At 47.2% G+C, this 20,485-nt stretch overlaps 1 protein-coding gene across 10 annotated transcripts in view; it reads left to right on the forward strand.

The window, feature by feature from the left end:
• dip2a (disco-interacting protein 2 homolog A) overlaps window positions 1-20,485 on the forward strand; it is a 286,178-nt gene that overhangs the window by 237,685 nt on the left and 28,008 nt on the right. For 6 of the 10 annotated variants that reach the window (XM_045704956.1, XM_045704953.1, XM_045704952.1 and 3 more), the window contains 8 exons: window positions 3,012-3,121; window positions 3,531-3,611; window positions 5,677-5,800; window positions 9,599-9,720; window positions 10,996-11,107; window positions 15,726-15,835; window positions 16,001-16,131; window positions 18,971-19,139. In XM_045704956.1, coding sequence (XP_045560912.1) covers window positions 3,012-3,121; window positions 3,531-3,611; window positions 5,677-5,800; window positions 9,599-9,720; window positions 10,996-11,107; window positions 15,726-15,835; window positions 16,001-16,131; window positions 18,971-19,139 — 959 coding nt within the window. The other 4 variants (XM_045704958.1, XM_045704957.1, XM_045704951.1 and 1 more) reach the window with 4 other exon arrangements.

Below are 20,485 nucleotides of genomic sequence, written 5' to 3' on the forward strand. Positions count from 1 at the left end.
AGAACTATATACTGTTCAGAACCTACTGTTAGAACTATATACTGTTAGAACTATATACTGTTAGAACCTACTGTTAGAACTATATACTGTTAGAACCTACTGTTAGAACTGTATACTGTTAGAACTATATACTGTTAGAAGTATATACTGTTAGAACTATATACTATTAGAACTATATACTGTTCAGAACCTACTGTTAGAACTATATACTGTTAGAACTATATACTGTTAGAACTATATACTGTTAGAACCTACTGTTAGAACTATATACTGTTCAGAACTATATACTGTTCAGAACTATATACTGTTAGAACTATATACCGTTCAGAACCTACTGTTAGAACTATATACTGTTAGAACTATATACTGTTAGAACCTACTGTTAGAACTATATACTGTTAAAACTATATACTGTTCAGAACCTACTGTTAGAACTATATACTGTTCAGAACTATATACTGTTAGAACCTACTGTTAGAACTATATACTATTAGAACTATATACTGTTAGAACCTACTGTTAGAACTATATACTATTAGAACTATATACTGTTAGAACTATATACTGTTCAGAACCTACTGTTAGAACTATATACTGTTAGAACTATATACTGTTAGAACTATATACCGTTCAGAACCTACTGTTAGAACTATATACTGTTCAGAACTATATACTGTTCAGAACCTACTGTTAGAACTATATACTGTTAGAACTATATACTGTTCAGAACCTACTGTTAGAACTATATACTGTTCAGAACCTACTGTTAGAACTATATACTGTTAGAACTATATACTGTTAGAACCTACTGTTAGAACTATATACTGTTAGAACCTACTGTTAGAACCTACTGTTAGAACCTACTGTTAGAACTATATACTGTTAGAACCTACTGTTAGAACCTACTGTTAGAACTATATACTGTTAGAACCTACTGTTAGAACCTACTGTTAGAACTATATACTGTTAGAACCTACTGTTAGAACCTACTGTTAGAACTATATACTGTTAGAACCTACTGTTAGAACCTACTGTTAGAACCTACTTTTAGAACCTACTGTTAGAACTATATACTGTTAGAACTATATACTGTTAGAACCTACTGTTAGAACCTACTGTTAGAACCTACTGTTAGAACCTACTGTTACTCAACATCTATTCAGGAGGAAACAAATATCAACATTCCGATGTTGTTGGACAGAGGTGGTGGTGAGGATGATGATTGTGATGATGATGATGTGTGTTGGACAGAGGTGGTGGTGAGGATGATGATGATTGTGATGATGATGATGTGTGTTGGACAGAGGTGGTGGTGAGGATGATGATTGTGATGATGATGATGTGTGTTGGACAGAGGTGGTGGTGAGGATGATGATGATTGTGATGATGATGATGTGTGTTGGACAGAGGTGGTGGTGAGGATGATGATGGTGATGATGATGATGTGTGTTGGACAGAGGTGGTGGTGAGGATGATGATGGTGATGATGATGATGTGTGTTGGACAGAGGTGGTGGTGAGGATGATGATGGTGATGATGATGATGTGTGTTGGACAGAGGTGGTGGTGAGGATGATGATTGTGATGATGATGATGTGTGTTGGACAGAGGTGGTGGTGAGGATGATGATTGTGATGATGATGATGTGTGTTGGACAGAGGTGGTGGTGAGGATGATGATGGTGATGATGATGATGTGTGTTGGAAGGAGGGGGTGGTGAGGATGATGATGGTGATGATGATGATGTGTGTTGGAAGGAGGGGGTGGTGAGGATGATGATGGTGATGATGATGATGTGTGTTGGACAGAGGTGGTGGTGAGGATGATGATTGTGATGATGATGATGTGTGTTGGAAGGAGGTGGTGGTGAGGATGATGATTGTGATGGTGATGATGTGTGTTGGACAGAGGTGGTGGTGAGGATGATGATTGTGATGGTGATGATGATGATGTGTGTTGGACAGAGGTGGTGGTGAGGATGATGATTGTGATGATGATGATGTGTGTTGGACAGAGGTGGTGGTGAGGATGATGATTGTGATGGTGATGATGATGATGTGTGTTGGAAGGAGGGGGTGGTGAGGATGATGATGGTGATGATGATGATGTGTGTTGGACAGAGGTGGTGGTGAGGATGATGATTGTGATGATGATGATGTGTGTTGGACAGAGGTGGTGGTGAGGATGATGATGATTGTGATGATGATGATGTGTGTTGGACAGAGGTGGTGGTGAGGATGATGATGGTGATGATGATGATGTGTGTTGGACAGAGGTGGTGGTGAGGATGATGATTGTGATGATGATGATGTGTGTTGGACAGAGGTGGTGGTGAGGATGATGATTGTGATGATGATGATGATGTGTGTTGGACAGAGGTGGTGGTGAGGATGATGATTGTGATGGTGATGATGATGATGTGTGTTGGACAGAGGTGGTGGTGAGGATGATGATTGTGATGATGATGATGTGTGTTGGACAGAGGTGGTGGTGAGGATGATGATTGTGATGGTGATGATGATGATGTGTGTTGGAAGGAGGTGGTGGTGAGGATGATGATTGTGATGATGATGATGTGTGTTGGAAGGAGGTGGTGGTGAGGATGATGATTGTGATGATGATGATGTGTGTTGGACAGAGGTGGTGGTGAGGATGATGATTGTGATGGTGATGATGATGATGTGTGTTGGACAGAGGTGGTGGTGAGGATGATGATTGTGATGATGATGATGTGTGTTGGACAGAGGTGGTGGTGAGGATGATGATTGTGATGGTGATGATGATGATGTGTGTTGGAAGGAGGGGGTGGTGAGGATGATGATGGTGATGATGATGATGTGTGTTGGACAGAGGTGGTGGTGAGGATGATGATTGTGATGATGATGATGATGATGTGTGTTGGACAGAGGTGGTGGTGAGGATGATGATTGTGATGATGATGATGATGATGTGTGTTGGACAGAGGTGGTGGTGAGGATGATGATTGTGATGATGATGATGTGTGTTGGACAGAGGTGGGTCCTGCCTCTATGATCGTGGGGAACCTGGTAGCAGGGAAGAGGATTGCTCAGGCCTGTGGGAGAGACGTGGCTCAACTGGAGGACAATGACCAGGCACGTAAGGTACAGACCATCCCTCCTCACCTTTCACCTTTCACCTGGACACACAGAGACAAGGTATAGACCATTCCTCTTCACCTTTCACCTGGGCACACAGGTAACTGCTGTTCTGTCTGCATGCTGAGTATCTCCTGGTTCTGTCTGTGTACTGAGTATCTCCTGGTTCTGTCTGTGTACTGAGTATCTCCTGGTTCTGTCTGTGTACTGAGTATCTCCTGGTTCTGTCTGTCTGTCTGTGTGTGTACTGAGTATCTCCTGGTTCTGTCTGTGTACTGAGTATCTCCTGGTTCTGTCTGTGTACTGAGTATCTCCTGGTTCTGTCTGTGTACTGAGTATCTCCTGGTTCTGTCTGTGTACTGACTATCTCCTGGTTCTGTCTGTGTACTGACTATCTCCTGGTTGTCTCCAATAGTTCCTGTACATGCAGGATGTTCTCCAGTGGAGAGCCCAGGCCACACCTGACCATCCCCTGTTCCTGGTGCTCAACGCCAAGGTACCTGCCAACACTTACCATAGGCAAACTGTCCATGTCTTCTCTGACAGTCAACACTTACCATAGGCAAACTGTCCATGTCTTCTCTAACACAGTCAACACTTACCATAGGCAAACTGTCCATGTCTTCTCTGACACAGTCAACACTTACCATAGGCAAACTGTCCATGTCTTCTCTGACACAGTCAACACTTACCATAGGCAAACTGTCCATGTCTTCTCTAACAGCGGCCAACACTTACCATAGGCAAACTGTCCATGTCTTCTCTGACACAGTCAACACTTACCATAGGCAAACTGTCCATGTCTTCTCTGACACAGTCAACACTTACCATAGGCAAACTGTCCATGTCTTCTCTAACACAGTCAACACTTACCATAGGCAAACTGTCAATGTCTTCTCTGACACAGTCAACACTTACCATAGGCAAACTGTCCATGTCTTCTCTGACACAGTCAACACTTACCATAGGCAAACTGTCCATGTCTTCTCTAACACAGTCAACACTTACCATAGGCAAACTGTCCATGTCTTCTCTAACACAGTCAACACTTACCATAGGCAAACTGTCCATGTCTTCTCTAACAGTCAACACTTACCATAGGCAAACTGTAATGTCTTCTCTGACACAGTCAACACTTACCATAGGCAAACTGTCCATGTCTTCTCTAACAGCGGCCAACACTTACCATAGGCAAACTGTCCATGTCTTCTCTGACACAGTCAACACTTACCATAGGCAAACTGTCCATGTCTTCTCTGACACAGTCAACACTTACCATAGGCAAACTGTCCATGTCTTCTCTAACACAGTCAACACTTACCATAGGCAAACTGTCCATGTCTTCTCTAACAACAGTCAACACTTACCATAGGCAAACTGTCCATGTCTTCTCTGACACAGTCAACACTTACCATAGGCAAACTGTCCATGTCTTCTCTAACAGCGGTCAACACTTACCATAGGCAAACTGTCCATGTCTTCTCTAACAGCGGTCAACACTTACCATAGACAAACTGTCCATGTCTTCTCTAACACAGTCAACACTTACCATAGGCAAACTGTCCATGTCTTCTCTAACAACAGTCAACACTTACCATAGGCAAACTGTCCATGTCTTCTCTAACAACAGTCAACACTTACCATAGGCAAACTGTCCATGTCTTCTCTGACACAGTCAACACTTACCATAGGCAAACTGTCCATGTCTTCTCTGACACAGTCAACACTTACCATAGGCAAACTGTCCATGTCTTCTCTAACACAGTCAACACTTACCATAGGCAAACTGTCCATGTCTTCTCTAACACAGTCAACACTTACCATAGGCAAACTGTCAATGTCTTCTCTGACACAGTCAACACTTACCATAGGCAAACTGTCCATGTCTTCTCTGACACAGTCAACACTTACCATAGGCAAACTGTCCATGTCTTCTCTAACAGCGGTCAACACTTACCATAGGCAAACTGTCCATGTCTTCTCTAACACAGTCAACACTTACCATAGGCAAACTGTCCATGTCTTCTCTAACAGCGGCCAACACTTACCATAGGCAAACTGTCCATGTCTTCTCTAACAGCGGCCAACACTTACCATAGGCAAACTGTCCATGTCTTCTCTAACAGCGGCCAACACTTACCATAGGCAAACTGTCCATGTCTTCTCTAACACAGTCAACACTTACCATAGGCAAACTGTCCATGTCTTCTCTAACACAGTCAACACTTACCATAGGCAAACTGTCCATGTCTTCTCTAACACAGTCAACACTTACCATAGGCAAACTGTAATGTCTTCTCTGACACAGTCAACACTTACCATAGGCAAACTGTAATGTCTTCTCTGACACAGTCAACACTTACCATAGGCAAACTGTCCATGTCTTCTCTAACAACAGTCAACACTTACCATAGGCAAACTGTCCATGTCTTCTCTAACACAGTCAACACTTACCATAGGCAAACTGTCCATGTCTTCTCTGGTTGTTTTGTACTGTATTGAGTGTATAAGGTGATTTGTAAATAATTGTTTAACAGTGAAACCCTGATGTTGTTGTCCAGGGTACTGTGTCCAGCACTGCTTCCTGTCTGCAGCTGCAAAAGCGGGCAGAGCGTGTTGCCGTGGCGCTGATAGAGAAGGGACACCTCAACCCCGGAGATCACGTAGCACTGGTTTACCCCCCAGGTAATTACCCTGACCCCTGACCCTCTGATTATAGCTCTCCAGACTGTTATACATCTTACTTGTTCTCTGTTGGTGTCTGATGGTCTCTAAATCAAATCAAATTTTATTGGTCACGTACATGTGTTTAGCAGGTGTTTTTGCGGGTGTAGCGAAATGCTTGTGTTTCTAGCTCCAACAGTGCAGTAATATCTAACAAGTAATATCTAACAATTTCAAAAAAATACACACAAATCCAAAGTAAAGAAATAGAATTAAGAATATGTAAATATTTGGACGAGCAATGTCGGAGCGGCATAGACTAAAAGAGAATAGAATACAGTATAATAGAATACAGTAGAATAGAATACAGTATATACATATGACATTAGTAATGCAAAATATGTGAATATTATTAAAGTGGTCAGTGATTTCAAGGCTATGTATATAGGGCAGCAGCCTCTAATGTGCTTTTGATGGCTGTTTACCAGTCTGATGGTCTGGAGATAGAAGCTGTTTATCAGTCTGATGGCCTGGAGATAGAAGCTGTTTAACAGTCTGATGGTCTGGAGATAGAAGCTGTTTACCAGTCTGATGGCCTGGAGATAGAAGCTGTTTACCAGTCTGATGGTCTGGAGATAGAAGCTGTTTAACAGTCTGATGGCCTGGAGATAGAAGCTGTTTATCAGTCTGATGGTCTGGAGATAGAAGCTGTTTACCAGTCTGATGGTCTGGAGATAGAAGCTGTTTATCAGTCTGATGGCCTGGAGATAGAAGCTGTTTACCAGTCTGATGGCCTGGAGATAGAAGCTGTTTACCAGTCTGATGGCCTGGAGATAGAAGCTGTTTACCAGTCTGATGGTCTGGAGATAGAAGCTGTTTAACAATCTGATGGCCTGGAGATAGAAGCTGTTTAACAGTCTGATGGCCTGGAGATAGAAGCTGTTTAACAGTCTGATGGTCTGGAGATAGAAGCTGTTTACCAGTCTGATGGTCTGGAGATAGAAGCTGTTTATCAGTCTGATGGCCTGGAGATAGAAGCTGTTTATCAGTCTGATGGCCTGGAGATAGAAGCTGTTTACCAGTCTGATGGCCTTGAGATAGGAGCTGTTTACCAGTCTGATGGTCTGGAGATAGAAGCTGTTTACCAGTCTGATGGTCTGGAGATAGAAGCTGTTTATCAGTCTGATGGTCTGGAGATAGAAGCTGTTTATCAGTCTGATGGTCTGGAGATAGAAGCTGTTTATCAGTCTGATGGCCTGGAGATAGAAGCTGTTTATCAGTCTGATGGTCTGGAGATAGAAGCTGTTTATCAGTCTGATGGCCTGGAGATAGAAGCTGTTTATCAGTCTGATGGCCTGGAGATAGAAGCTGTTTAACAGTCTGATGGTCTGGAGATAGAAGCTGTTTAACAGTCTGATGGCCTGGAGATAGAAGCTGTTTATCAGTCTGATGGCCTGGAGATAGAAGCTGTTTAACAGTCTGATGGCCTGGAGATAGAAGCTGTTTAACAGTCTGATGGCCTGGAGATAGAAGCTGTTTATCAGTCTGATGGCCTGGAGATAGAAGCTGTTTATCAGTCTGATGGTCTGGAGATAGAAGCTGTTTATCAGTCTGATGGTCTGGAGATAGAAGCTGTTTATCAGTCTCTCGGTCCCAGCTTTGATGCACCTGTACTGACCTCGCCTTCTGGATGATAGCGGGGTGAACAGGAAGTGGCTCAGGTGGTTGTTGTCCTTGATGATCTTTTTGGCCTTCCTGTGACATCGGGTGGTGTAGGTGTCCTGGAGGGCAGGTAGTTTGCCCCCGGTGATGCGTTGTGCAGACCTCACTACCCTCTGGAGAGCCTTACGGTTGTGGGCGGAGCAGTTGCCTTACCAGGCAGTGATACAGCCCGACAGGATGCTCTATGTTGTACATCTGTAAAAGTTTGAGGGTTTTCGGTGTCAAGCCAAATTTCTTCAGCCTCCTGAGGTTGAAGAGGCACTGTTGCGCCTTCTTCACCACGCTGTCTGTGTGGGTGGACCATTTCAGTTTGTCCGTGATGTGTACGCCGAGGAACTTGAAGCTTTCCACCTTCTCCACTGCTGTCCCGTCGATGTGGATAGGGGGCTGCTCCCTCTGCTGTTTCCTGAAGTCCACGATCATCTCCTTTGTTTTGCTGACGTTGAATGAGAGGTTGTTTTCCTGACAGCACACTCTGAGAGCCCTCACCTCCTCCCTGTAGGCCGTCTCGTCATTGTTGTAATCAGGCCTACTACTGTAATGTCGTCTGCAAACCTGATGATTGAGTTGGAGGCGTGCGTGGCAATGCATTCAAGGGTGAACAGGGCGTACAGGAGGGGGCTGAGCACGCACCCTTGTGGGGCCCCAGTGTTGAGGATCAGCAAAGTGGAGATGTTTCCTACCTTCACCACTTGGGTGGCCCATCAGGAAGTCCAGGACCCAGTCCAGGAAACAGTTGCAGAGGGCGGGGTTCAGACCCAGGGCCCTGAGCTTAATGATGAGCTTGGAGGGTACTATGGTGTTGAATGCTGAACTATAGTCAATGCACAGCATTCTTATTGGGGTCTAATCTTCTTCACTGGGCTCTACTGGGCTCTAATGGGCTCTGGTGTTCTCTAATGGGCTCTGGTGTTCTCTAATGGGCTCTGGTGTTCTCTAATGGGCTCTAATGGGCTCTAATGGGCTCTGGTGTTCTCTAATGGGCTCTAATGGGCTCTAATGGGCTCTGGTGTTCTCTAATGGGCTCTAATGGGCTCTAATGGGCTCTGGTGTTCTCTAATGGGCTCTAATGGGCTCTAATGGGCTCTGGTGTTCTCTAATGGGCTCTGGTGTTCTCTAATGGGCTCTGGTGTTCTCTAATGGGCTCTGCTGGTCTCTGGTGTTCTCTAATGGGCTCTACTGGGCTCTAATGGGCTCTGGTGTTCTCTAATGGGCTCTAATGGGCTCTACTGAGCTCTGGTGTTCTCTACTGGGCTCTGGTGTTCTCTAATGGGCTCTGGTGTTCTCTACTGGGCTCTAATGGGCTCTAATGGGCTCTGGTGTTCTCTAATGGGCTCTAATGGGCTCTAATGGGCTTTAAAGCCCAGTGCAGATACATAAGATGCGACTCAACGGTCTTAAGGAGTTTTTGAACAGTTTGTTTGATCTGAACAGTCAGTCACATGACGTTTTAGAACGCCTCATGTTGTCTGTTGGAGTTTCCAAGATTCAACATATATTACATTTAGCTTAAGTCTTGCGATTATCCATTTAGCCAATCAGAGACCAGTGCGCTAACCTTCCGTGTTCGGACAAGCAGCTAGATAGTTAGACAAGCAGAGAGCTACCTAGACAAGCAGCTAGTTAGCTAGACAAGCAGAGAGCTAGCTAGACAAGCAGAGAGCAACCTAGACAAGCAGAGAGCTAGCTAGACAAGCAGAGAGCTAGCTAGACAAGCAGAGAGCTACCTAGACAAGCAGCTAGCTAGCTAGAGAAGCAGAGAGCTACCTAGACAAGCAGAGAGCTACCTAGACAAGCAGCTAGCTAGCTAGAGAAGCAGAGAGCTACCTAGACAAGCAGCTAGCTAGCTAGCTAGAGAAACAGAGAGCTACCTAGACAAGCAGCTAGTTAGCTAAACAAGCAGCTACCAAGGTAGACAAGCAGAGAGAGACCGAGCCGCCTGGACACGAGCACAGAGAGAGCACGCAAGCTTTTTTCAAAGTTTCCTCACGTCAATGTAGAGGCTCCGTTACTGTGGAAACGGTCTCAACTGCACGTCTTGCGTCTTGATTTGAACTGGGTTTAATGGTCTCTAATGGTCTCTTTGTCACTCTCCAGGTATTGACCTGATCGCTACGTTCTATGGGTGTCTGTACGCTGGCTGTGTTCCTGTCACCGTCAGACCCCCTCATCCTCAGAACCTGGCCACCACCCTGCCCACCGTCAAAATGATTGTAGAGGTACACAGCTCTCGCTAACATGGCCTAGCTTAATCTCACTAGCATGGCCTAGCCTAATCTCGCTAGCATGGCCTAGCTTAATCTCACTAGCATGGCCTAGCCTAATCTCACAGCATGGCCTAGCCTAATCTTGCTAACATGGCCTAGCCTAATCTCGCTAACATGGCCTAGCCTAATCTCGCTAACATGGCCTAGCCTAATCTCACTAGCATGGCCTAGCCTAATCTCACTAGCATGGCCTAGCCTAATCTCACTAACATGGCCTAGCCTAATCTCACTAACATGGCCTAGCCTAATCTCACTAACATGGCCTAGCCTAATCTCACTAACATGGCCTAGCCTAATCTCGCTAATATTAGTCTAATTGTGAATAATCTTGCCCACTGTCAAGAAGATGGTAGAGGTACATAGCTGTCACTAACATAACTATGGGTGACTTCTGCGATGTCATTTACAAAATAGCCTCCAACACTCTACTCAGCAAATTGGATGCAGTCTATCACAGTGCCATCCGTTTTGTCACCAAAGCCCCATATACTACCCACCACTGCGACCTGTACGCTCTCATTGGCTGGTCCTCGCTTCATACTCGTCGCCAAACCCACTGGCTCCAGGTCATCTATAAGTCTTTGCTAGGTAAAGCCCCGCCTTATCTCAGCTCACTGGTCACCATAGCAGCACCCACCCGTAGCACGCGCTCCAGCAGGTATATCTCACTGGTCACTCCCAAAGCCAATTCCTCCTTCGGCCGCCTTTCCTTCCAGTTCTCTGCTGCCAATGACTGGAACGAACTGCAAAAATCTCTAAAGCTGGAGACTCTTACCTCCCTCACTAGCTTTAAGCACCAGCTGTCAGAGCAGCTCACAGATCACTGCACCTGTACATAGCTCATCTGTAAACAGCCCATCCAACTACCTCATCCCAATACTGTATTTATGTATTTATTTGCTCCTTTGCACCCCAGTATCTCTACTTGCACATTCATCTTCTGCACATCTATCACTCCAGTGTTTAATTGCTATATTGTAATTACTTCTATGGCCTATTTATTGCCTTACCTCCCTTATCCTACCTCATTTGCACACACTGTATATAGACTTTTTCTATTGTATTATTGACTGTGTTTGTTTATTCCATGTGTAACTCTGTTGTTTGTGTCGCACTGCTTTGCTTTATTCTTGGCCAGGTCGCAGTTGTAAATGAGAACTTGTTCTCAACTAGCCTACCTGGTTAAATAAAGGTGAAATAAACCAAATAACACTGTGTGTGTGACAGGTCAGTAAGTCGGTGTGTATCCTGACCACCCAAGCAATAATGAAGCTGTTGAAGTCCAAAGAGGCTGCGGCTGCTGTGGACGTCAAATCATGGCCGATGGTACTGGACACAGGTAACAAACCCTCCCTCATTTTACTAAAATAAAATAAAATTGTATTAGTCACATGCGCCGAATGCAACAGGTGTAGACATTACAGTAAAATGATAATTTACGAGCCCCTAACCAACGATGCAGTTTAAAAAAATACAGATACGAAATAAAAGTAACAAGTAATTAAAGAGCAGCAGTAAAATAACAATGTGGAGACTATATACAGGGTATTACGGTACAGAGTCAATGTGGAGGCTATATACAGGGTATTACGGTACAGAGTCAATGTGGAGGCTATATACAGGGGGTACCGGTACAGAGTCAATGTGGAGGCTATATACAGGGGTACCGGTACAGAGTCAATGTGGAGGCTATATACAGGGGGTACCGGTACAGAGTCAATGTGGAGGCTATATACAGGGGGTACCGGTACAGAGTCAATGTGGAGGCTATATACAGGGGGTACTGGTACAGAGTCAATGTGGAGGCTATATACAGGGGGTACCGGTACAGAGTCAATGTGGAGGCTATATACAGGGGGTACCGGTACAGAGTCAATGTGGAGGCTATATACAGGGGGTACCGGTACAGAGTCAATGTGGAGGCTATATACAGGGGGTACCGGTACAGAGTCAATGTGGAGGCTATATACAAGGGGTACCGGTACAGAGTCAATGTGGAGGCTATATACAGGGTGTTACGGTACAGAGTCAATGTGGAGGCTATATACGGGGTATTACGGTACAGAGTCAATGTGGAGGCTATATACAGGGGGTACCGGTACAGAGTCAATGTGGAGGCTATATACAGGGTGTTACGGTACAGAGTCAATGTGGAGGCTATATACAGGGGGTACCGGTACAGAGTCAATGTGGAAGCTATATACAGGGGGTACCGGTACAGAGTCAATGTGGAGGCTATATACAGGGGGTACCGGTACAGATACAGAGTCAATGTGGAGGCTATATACAGGGGGTACCGGTACAGAGTCAATGTGGAGGCTATATACAGGGGGTACCGGTACAGAGTCAATGTGGAGGCTATATACAGGGGGTACCGGTACAGAGTCAATGTGGAGGCTATATACAGGGGGTACCGGTACAGAGTCAATGTGGAGGCTATATACAGGGGGTACCGGTACAGAGTCAATGTGGAGGCTATATACAGGGGGGTACCGGTACAGAGTCAATGTGGAGACTATATACAGGGGGTACCGGTACAGAGTCAATGTGGAGGCTATATACAGGAGGTACCGGTACAGAGTCAATGTGGAGGCTATATACAGGGGGTACCGGTACAGAGTCAATGTGGAGGCTATATACAGGGTGTTACGGTACAGAGTCAATGTGGAGGCTATATACAGGGTATTACGGTACAGAGTCAATGTGGAGGCTATATACAGGGGGTACCGGTACAGAGTCAATGTGGAGGCTATATACAGGGTGTTACGGTACAGAGTCAATGTGGAGGCTATATACATGTTGTACCGGTACAGAGTCAATGTGGAGGCTATATACAGGGGGTACCGGTACAGAGTCAATGTGGAGGCTATATACAGGGGGTACCGGTACAGATACAGAGTCAATGTGGAGGCTATATACAGGGGGTACCGGTACAGAGTCAATGTGGAGGCTATATACAGGGGGTACCGGTACAGAGTCAATGTGGAGGCTATATACAGGGGGTACCGGTACAGAGTCAATGTGGAGGCTATATACAGGGGGGTACCGGTACAGAGTCAATGTGGAGGCTATATACAGGGGGTACCGGTACAGAGTCAATGTGGAGGCTATATACAGGGGGGTACCGGTACAGAGTCAATGTGGAGACTATATACAGGGGGTACCGGTACAGAGTCAATGTGGAGGCTATATACAGGAGGTACCGGTACAGAGTCAATGTGGAGGCTATATACAGGGGGTACCGGTACAGAGTCAATGTGGAGGCTATATACAGGGGTACCGGTACAGAGTCAATGTGGAGGCTATATACAGGGTGTTACGGTACAGAGACAATGTGGAGGCTATATACAGGGGGTACCGGTACAGAGTCAATGTGCGGGGGCACCGGTTAGTTGAGGTAATATGTACATGTAGGTAGAGTTATTAAAGTGAATATGCATAGATGATAACAGAGAGTAGCAGCAGCGTAGAAGATGGGAGGGGGGGCAATGCTAGTAGTCTCGGTAGACATTTGATTAGATGTTCAGGAGTCTTATGGCTTGGGGGTAGAAGCTGTTTAGAATCCTCTTGGACCTAGACTTGGCGCTCCGGTACCGCTTGCCGTGCGGTAGTAGAGAGAACAGTCTATAACTTGGGTGACTGGAGTCTTTGACAATTGTTAGGGCCTTCCTCTAACACCGCCTGGTATAGAGGTCCTGGATGGAAGGAAGCTTGGCCCCAGTGATGTACTGGGCCATTCGCACTACCCTCTGTAGTGCCTTACGGTCGGAGGCTGAGCAGTTGCCATACCAGGCAGTGATGCAACCAGTCAGGATGCTCTCGATGGTGCAGCTGTAGAACCTTTTGAGGATCTGAGGACCCATGCCAAAACCTTTCAGTCTCCTGAGGGGGAATGGGTTTTGTCGTGCTCTCTTCACGACTGTCTTGGTGTGCTTGGACCATGTTAGTTTGTTGGAGATGTGGACGCCAAGGAACTTGAAGCTCTCAACCTGCTCCACTACAGCCCCGTCGATTAGAATGGGGGCGTGCTCGGTCCTCTTTTTCCTGTAGTCCACAGTCATCTCCTTCGTCTTGATCACGTTGAGGGAGAGGTTGTTGTCCTGGCACCACACGGCCAGGTCTCTGACCTCCTCCCTATAGGCTGTCTCGTCGTTGTCTGTGACCAGGCCTACCACTGTTGTCATCGGCAAACTTAATGATGGTGTTGCAAAAGAGATTGCATCATCTGTTGTGGCGGTATGCAAATTGGATTGGGTTTCTGGGATAATGTAGCACTTCATGGCTACAGTTGTGAGTGCTACGGGTCGGTAGTCATTTAGGCAGGTTACCTTTGTGTTCTTGGACACAGGCACTATGGTGGTCTGCTTGAAACATGTTGGTATTACAGACTCAGAAAGGGAGAGGTTGAAAATGTCAGTGAAGACACTTGCAAGTTGGTCAGCGCATGCTCGCAGTGCACGTCCTGGTAATCTGTCTGGCCCTGCGGCCTTGTGAATGTTGACCTGTTTAAAGGTCTTACTCACATCGGCTGCAGAGAGCGTCATCACAGTCTTCCTTAACAGCTGGTGCTCTCATGCATGTTTCAGTGTTATTTGCCTCGAAGCAAGCGTAGAAGTAGTTTAGCTCGTCTGGTAGGCTCATGTCACTGGGCAGCTCTTGGCTGTGCTTCCCTTTGTATTCTGTAATGGTTTGCAAGCCCTGCCACATCCGACGAGAGTCAGAGCCGCTGTAGTATGATTCGATCTTAGTCCTGTATTGATGCTTTTCTTGTTTGATGGTTCGTCGGCGGGCATAGCAGGATTTCTTTTCAGCTTCCGGGTTAGAGTCCCGCTCCTTGAGAGCGGCAAGTCTAGCCTTTAGCTCAGTGCGGATGTTGCCTGTAATCCATGGCTTCTGGTTGGGGTATGTACGTACGGTCACTGGTGCTTCCTGCTTACATTTTTGCTTGATAGCAGGAATCAGGAGGATAGAGTTATGGTCAGATTTGCCAAATGGAGGGCGAGGGAGAGCTTTGTATGCGTCTCTGTGTGTGGAGTATAGGCGGTCCAGAGTTTTTTTCCCTCTGGTTGCACATGTAAGTTTCCCTGCATTAAAATCCATGGCTACTAGGAGCACCGCATCTGGGTGAGCGTTATCTTGTTTGCTTAAGGCGTAATACAGCTCATTGTATGCTGTCTTAGTGCCAGCCTCTGACTGTGGTGGTATGTAAACCTGCAACGAAACATACAGATGAAAACTCTCTAGGTAGATAGTGTGGTCTACAGCTTATCATGAGATACTCTACCTCAGGCGAGCAATAGCTCGAGACTTCCTTAGATATCGTACACCAGCTGTTATTTACAAAAATACATAGCCCGCCGCCCCTTGTCTTACCAGACACCGCTGTTCTATCCTGCCAGTACATCTTATAACCAGCCAGCTGTATGTTGGTATTGCCGTCGTTCAGCCACGACTCCATGAAGGATAAGATATTACAGTTTTGAATGTCCCGTTGGTAATTCTCCAAAGATTGCACGTTTTCTAGTAGAAAGGAAGGAAGTGGGAGTTTATTCAATCGCCTAAGAATTCTCAAAAGGCAGCCCGCACTGTGGCCCCTTTTTCTCTGCCGCCTCTTCACGCAAATCACGAGGATCTGGGCCTGTTCCCGGGAAAGCAGTGTATCATTCGCGTCGGGCTCGTCAGACTTGTTAAAGGATAAGAAGGATTCTGCCAGTCCGTGGTGAGTAATCACAGTCCTGATGTCTAGAAGTTATTTTCGGTCATAAGAGACCGTAGCGGCAACATTATGTACAAAATAAGTTACAAGATAACGCAAATAAACAAACAAAAAATAATAATCGGTTGGGGGCACGTAAAAAATATCAGCCTTGTTCTTTTCCGGCGCCATGGTTACATGCTGCTCTGGACTGTGTGTGAAATCCATCCCTCCAAACCTATTGTTATTCTCCCAAACCCAGACGACCTCCCCAGGACGAAGAGGCTTCAGATCTACAAACCTCCCACCCCAGAGATGCTGGCATACCTGGACTTCAGTGTGTCCACCATGGGCATCCTGGCTGGAGTCAAGGTCTGACCTACAACCTACAGTAGTTGTTCTGCAGCATGATTAGAGGGACCTGGGAACACAGACTGTGTACTTACTACCCATACTGTACACTGTTATCTCGAACGGTAATACCAGAGAGACTGTAGTGGTGCCACCAGACAGTCATTCTGTTATCTCTTCCTCCAGATGTCCCACGCTGCCACCAGTGCCTTGTGTCGCTCCATCAAGCTGCAGTGTGAGCTGTACCCGTCCCGGCAGATAGCCATCTGTCTGGACCCCTACTGCGGCCTGGGCTTCGCTCTCTGGTGCCTCAGCAGGTAAAGGACATTTACAGTGTAATATTTTGGGACTGTAAACTAGCACAGTTAGTGTTCATGTGGTGTAGCAGGGAGATCCTGGTTCCTCCTCTGGAGCTGGACAGTAACCTGGTCTCTCTGTCTCTCTGTAGTGTATACTCTGGCCACCAGTCGATCCTGGTTCCTCCTCTGGAGCTGGACAGTAACCTGGTCTCTCTCTCTCTCTGTCTCTCTGTAGTGTATACTCTGGCCACCAGTCGATCCTGGTTCCTCCTCTGGAGCTGGACAGTAACCTGGTCTCTCTGTCTCTCTGTAGTGTATACTCTGGCCACCAGTCGATCCTGGTTCCTCCTCTGGAGCTGGACAGTAACCTGGTCTCTCTGTCTCTCTGTAGTGTATACTCTGGCCACCAGTCGATCCTGGTTCCTCCTCTAGAGTTGGACAGTAACCTGGTCTCTCTGTCTCTCTGTAGTGTATACTCTGGCCACCAGTCGATCCTGGTTCCTCCTCTAGAATTGAACAGTAACCTGGTCTCTCTCTCTCTCTGTCTCTCTGTAGTGTATACTCTGGCCACCAGTCGATCCTGGTTCCTCCTCTGGAGCTGGACAGTAACCTGGTCTCTCTGTCTCTCTGTAGTGTATACTCTGGCCACCAGTCGATCCTGGTTCCTCCTCTGGAGCTGGACAGTAACCTGGTCTCTCTGTCTCTCTGTAGTGTATACTCTGGCCACCAGTCGATCCTGGTTCCTCCTCTAGAGTTGGACAGTAACCTGGTCTCTCTCTCTCTCTGTCTCTCTGTAGTGTATACTCTGGCCACCAGTCGATCCTGGTTCCTCCTCTGGAGCTGGACAGTAACCTGGTCTCTCTGTCTCTCTGTAGTGTATACTCTGGCCACCAGTCGATCCTGGTTCCTCCTCTGGAGCTGAACAGTAACCTGGTCTCTCTGTCTCTCTGTAGTGTATACTCTGGCCACCAGTCGATCCTGGTTCCTCCTCTGGAGCTGAACAGTAACCTGGTCTCTCTGTCTCTCTGTAGTGTATACTCTGGCCACCAGTCGATCCTGGTTCCTCCTCTGGAGCTGAACAGTAACCTGGTCTCTCTGTCTCTCTGTAGTGTATACTCTGGCCACCAGTCGATCCTGGTTCCTCCTCTAGAATTGAACAGTAACCTGGTCTCTCTCTCTCTCTGTCTCTCTGTAGTGTATACTCTGGCCACCAGTCGTTCCTGGTTCCTCCTCTAGAGTTGGACAGTAACCTGGTCTCTCTCTGTCTCTCTGTAGTGTATACTCTGGCCACCAGTCGATCCTGGTTCCTCCTCTGGAGCTGGACAGTAACCTGGTCTCTCTCTGTCTCTCTGTAGTGTATACTCTGGCCACCAGTCGATCCTGGTTCCTCCTCTGGAGCTGGACAGTAACCTGGTCTCTCTGTCTCTCTGTAGTGTATACTCTGGCCACCAGTCGATCCTGGTTCCTCCTCTGGAGCTGGACAGTAACCTGGTCTCTCTGTCTCTCTCTAGTGTATACTCTGGCCACCAGTCGATCCTGGTTCCTCCTCTGGAGCTGAACAGTAACCTGGTCTCTCTGTCTCTCTGTAGTGTATACTCTGGCCACCAGTCGATCCTGGTTCCTCCTCTGGAGCTGGACAGTAACCTGGTCTCTCTCTGTCTCTCTGTAGTGTATACTCTGGCCACCAGTCGATCCTGGTTCCTCCTCTAGAGCTGGACAGTAACCTGGTCTCTCTCTGTCTCTCTGTAGTGTATACTCTGGCCACCAGTCGATCCTGGTTCCTCCTCTGGAGCTGGACAGTAACCTGGTCTCTCTGTCTCTCTGTAGTGTATACTCTGGCCACCAGTCGATCCTGGTTCCTCCTCTGGAGCTGGACAGTAACCTGGTCTCTCTGTCTCTCTGTAGTGTATACTCTGGCCACCAGTCGATCCTGGTTCCTCCTCTGGAGCTGAACAGTAACCTGGTCTCTCTGTCTCTCTGTAGTGTATACTCTGGCCACCAGTCGATCCTGGTTCCTCCTCTGGAGCTGAACAGTAACCTGGTCTCTCTGTCTCTCTGTAGTGTATACTCTGGCCACCAGTCGATCCTGGTTCCTCCTCTGGAGCTGAACAGTAACCTGGTCTCTCTGTCTCTCTGTAGTGTATACTCTGGCCACCAGTCGATCCTGGTTCCTCCTCTAGAATTGAACAGTAACCTGGTCTCTCTCTCTCTCTGTCTCTCTGTAGTGTATACTCTGGCCACCAGTCGTTCCTGGTTCCTCCTCTAGAGTTGGACAGTAACCTGGTCTCTCTCTGTCTCTCTGTAGTGTATACTCTGGCCACCAGTCGATCCTGGTTCCTCCTCTGGAGCTGGACAGTAACCTGGTCTCTCTCTGTCTCTCTGTAGTGTATACTCTGGCCACCAGTCGATCCTGGTTCCTCCTCTGGAGCTGGACAGTAACCTGGTCTCTCTGTCTCTCTGTAGTGTATACTCTGGCCACCAGTCGATCCTGGTTCCTCCTCTGGAGCTGGACAGTAACCTGGTCTCTCTGTCTCTCTCTAGTGTATACTCTGGCCACCAGTCGATCCTGGTTCCTCCTCTGGAGCTGAACAGTAACCTGGTCTCTCTGTCTCTCTGTAGTGTATACTCTGGCCACCAGTCGATCCTGGTTCCTCCTCTGGAGCTGGACAGTAACCTGGTCTCTCTCTGTCTCTCTGTAGTGTATACTCTGGCCACCAGTCGATCCTGGTTCCTCCTCTAGAGCTGGACAGTAACCTGGTCTCTCTCTGTCTCTCTGTAGTGTATACTCTGGCCACCAGTCGATCCTGGTTCCTCCTCTGGAGCTGGACAGTAACCTGGTCTCTCTGTCTCTCTGTAGTGTATACTCTGGCCACCAGTCGATCCTGGTTCCTCCTCTGGAGCTGGACAGTAATGTTTCTCTGTGGTTGTCAGCTGTCAGCCAGTATAAAGTCAGAATCACATTCTGCTCCTACTCTGTCATGGAGATGTGCACCAAGGGCCTGGGGACGCAGACTGAGACCCTCCGGGTTAGTATGGATCACACACTACACACTACACACTCCGGGTTAGTATGGACACTACACACTACACACTACACCCTCCGGGTTAGTATGGACACTACACACTACACACTACACACACTACACACTCCAGGTTAGTATGGACACTACACACTACACACTACACACTCCGGGTTAGTATGGACACTACACACTACACCCTCCGGGTTAGTATGGACACTACACACTACACACTACACCCTCCGGGTTAGTATGGACACTACACACTACACACTACACACACTACACACTCCAGGTTAGTATGGATCACACACTACACACTACACCACACCCTCCGGGTTAGTATGGACTCACACACTACACACTCCACACTACACACACTACACACTACACCCTCCGGGTTAGTATGGTCTCACACACTACACACTACACACTCCGGGTTAGTATGGATCACACACTACACACACTACACAGTACACCCTCCGGGTTAGTATGGACTCACACACTACACACTACACACTCTGGGTTAGTATGGATCACACACTACACACTACACACTCCGGGTTAGTATGGACTCACACACTACACACACACACACCACCACACACTACACACACCACACACACACTCCGGGTTAGTATGGATCACACACTACACACTACACACTCCGGGTTAGTATGGATCACACACTACACACTACACACTCCGGGTTAGTATGGACTCACACACCACACACTACACACTACACACTCCGGGTTAGTATGGACTCACACACCACACACACACACACACCACCACACACTACACACACCACCACACACACCAAACACACACCGCACACACTCACATGGACGCACACACTCACATGGACGCACACACACCACACACACACTCCGGGTTAGTATGGACTCACACACCACACACTACACACTCCACCCTCTGGGTTAGTATGGACTCCACTACACCCTCTGTGTTAGGGTTAGGGTTAGTGTTAGGGTTAGGGTTAGGGTTAGGGTTAGGGGTTAGGGTTAGGGTTAGGGGTTAGGGTTAGGGTTAGGGGTTAGGGTTAGGGGTTAGGGTTAGGGTTAGGGTTAGGGTTAGTATGGACTCCACTACACCCTCCGGGTTAGTATGGACTCCACTACACCCTCCGGGTTAGTATGGACTCCACTACACACTACACCCTCCAGGTTAGGGTTAGGGTTAGTATGGACTCCACTACACACTACACCCTCCGGGTTAGGGTTAGGGTTAGTATGGTCTCCACTACACCCTCCAGGTTAGGGTTAGGGTTAGTATGGACTCCACTACACACTACACCCTCCAGGTTAGGGTTAGGGTTAGTATGGTCT

This window comes from Salmo salar, chromosome ssa21 (genome assembly GCF_905237065.1).
Source record: "Salmo salar chromosome ssa21, Ssal_v3.1, whole genome shotgun sequence".
NCBI classification, from domain to species: domain Eukaryota; kingdom Metazoa; phylum Chordata; class Actinopteri; order Salmoniformes; family Salmonidae; genus Salmo; species Salmo salar.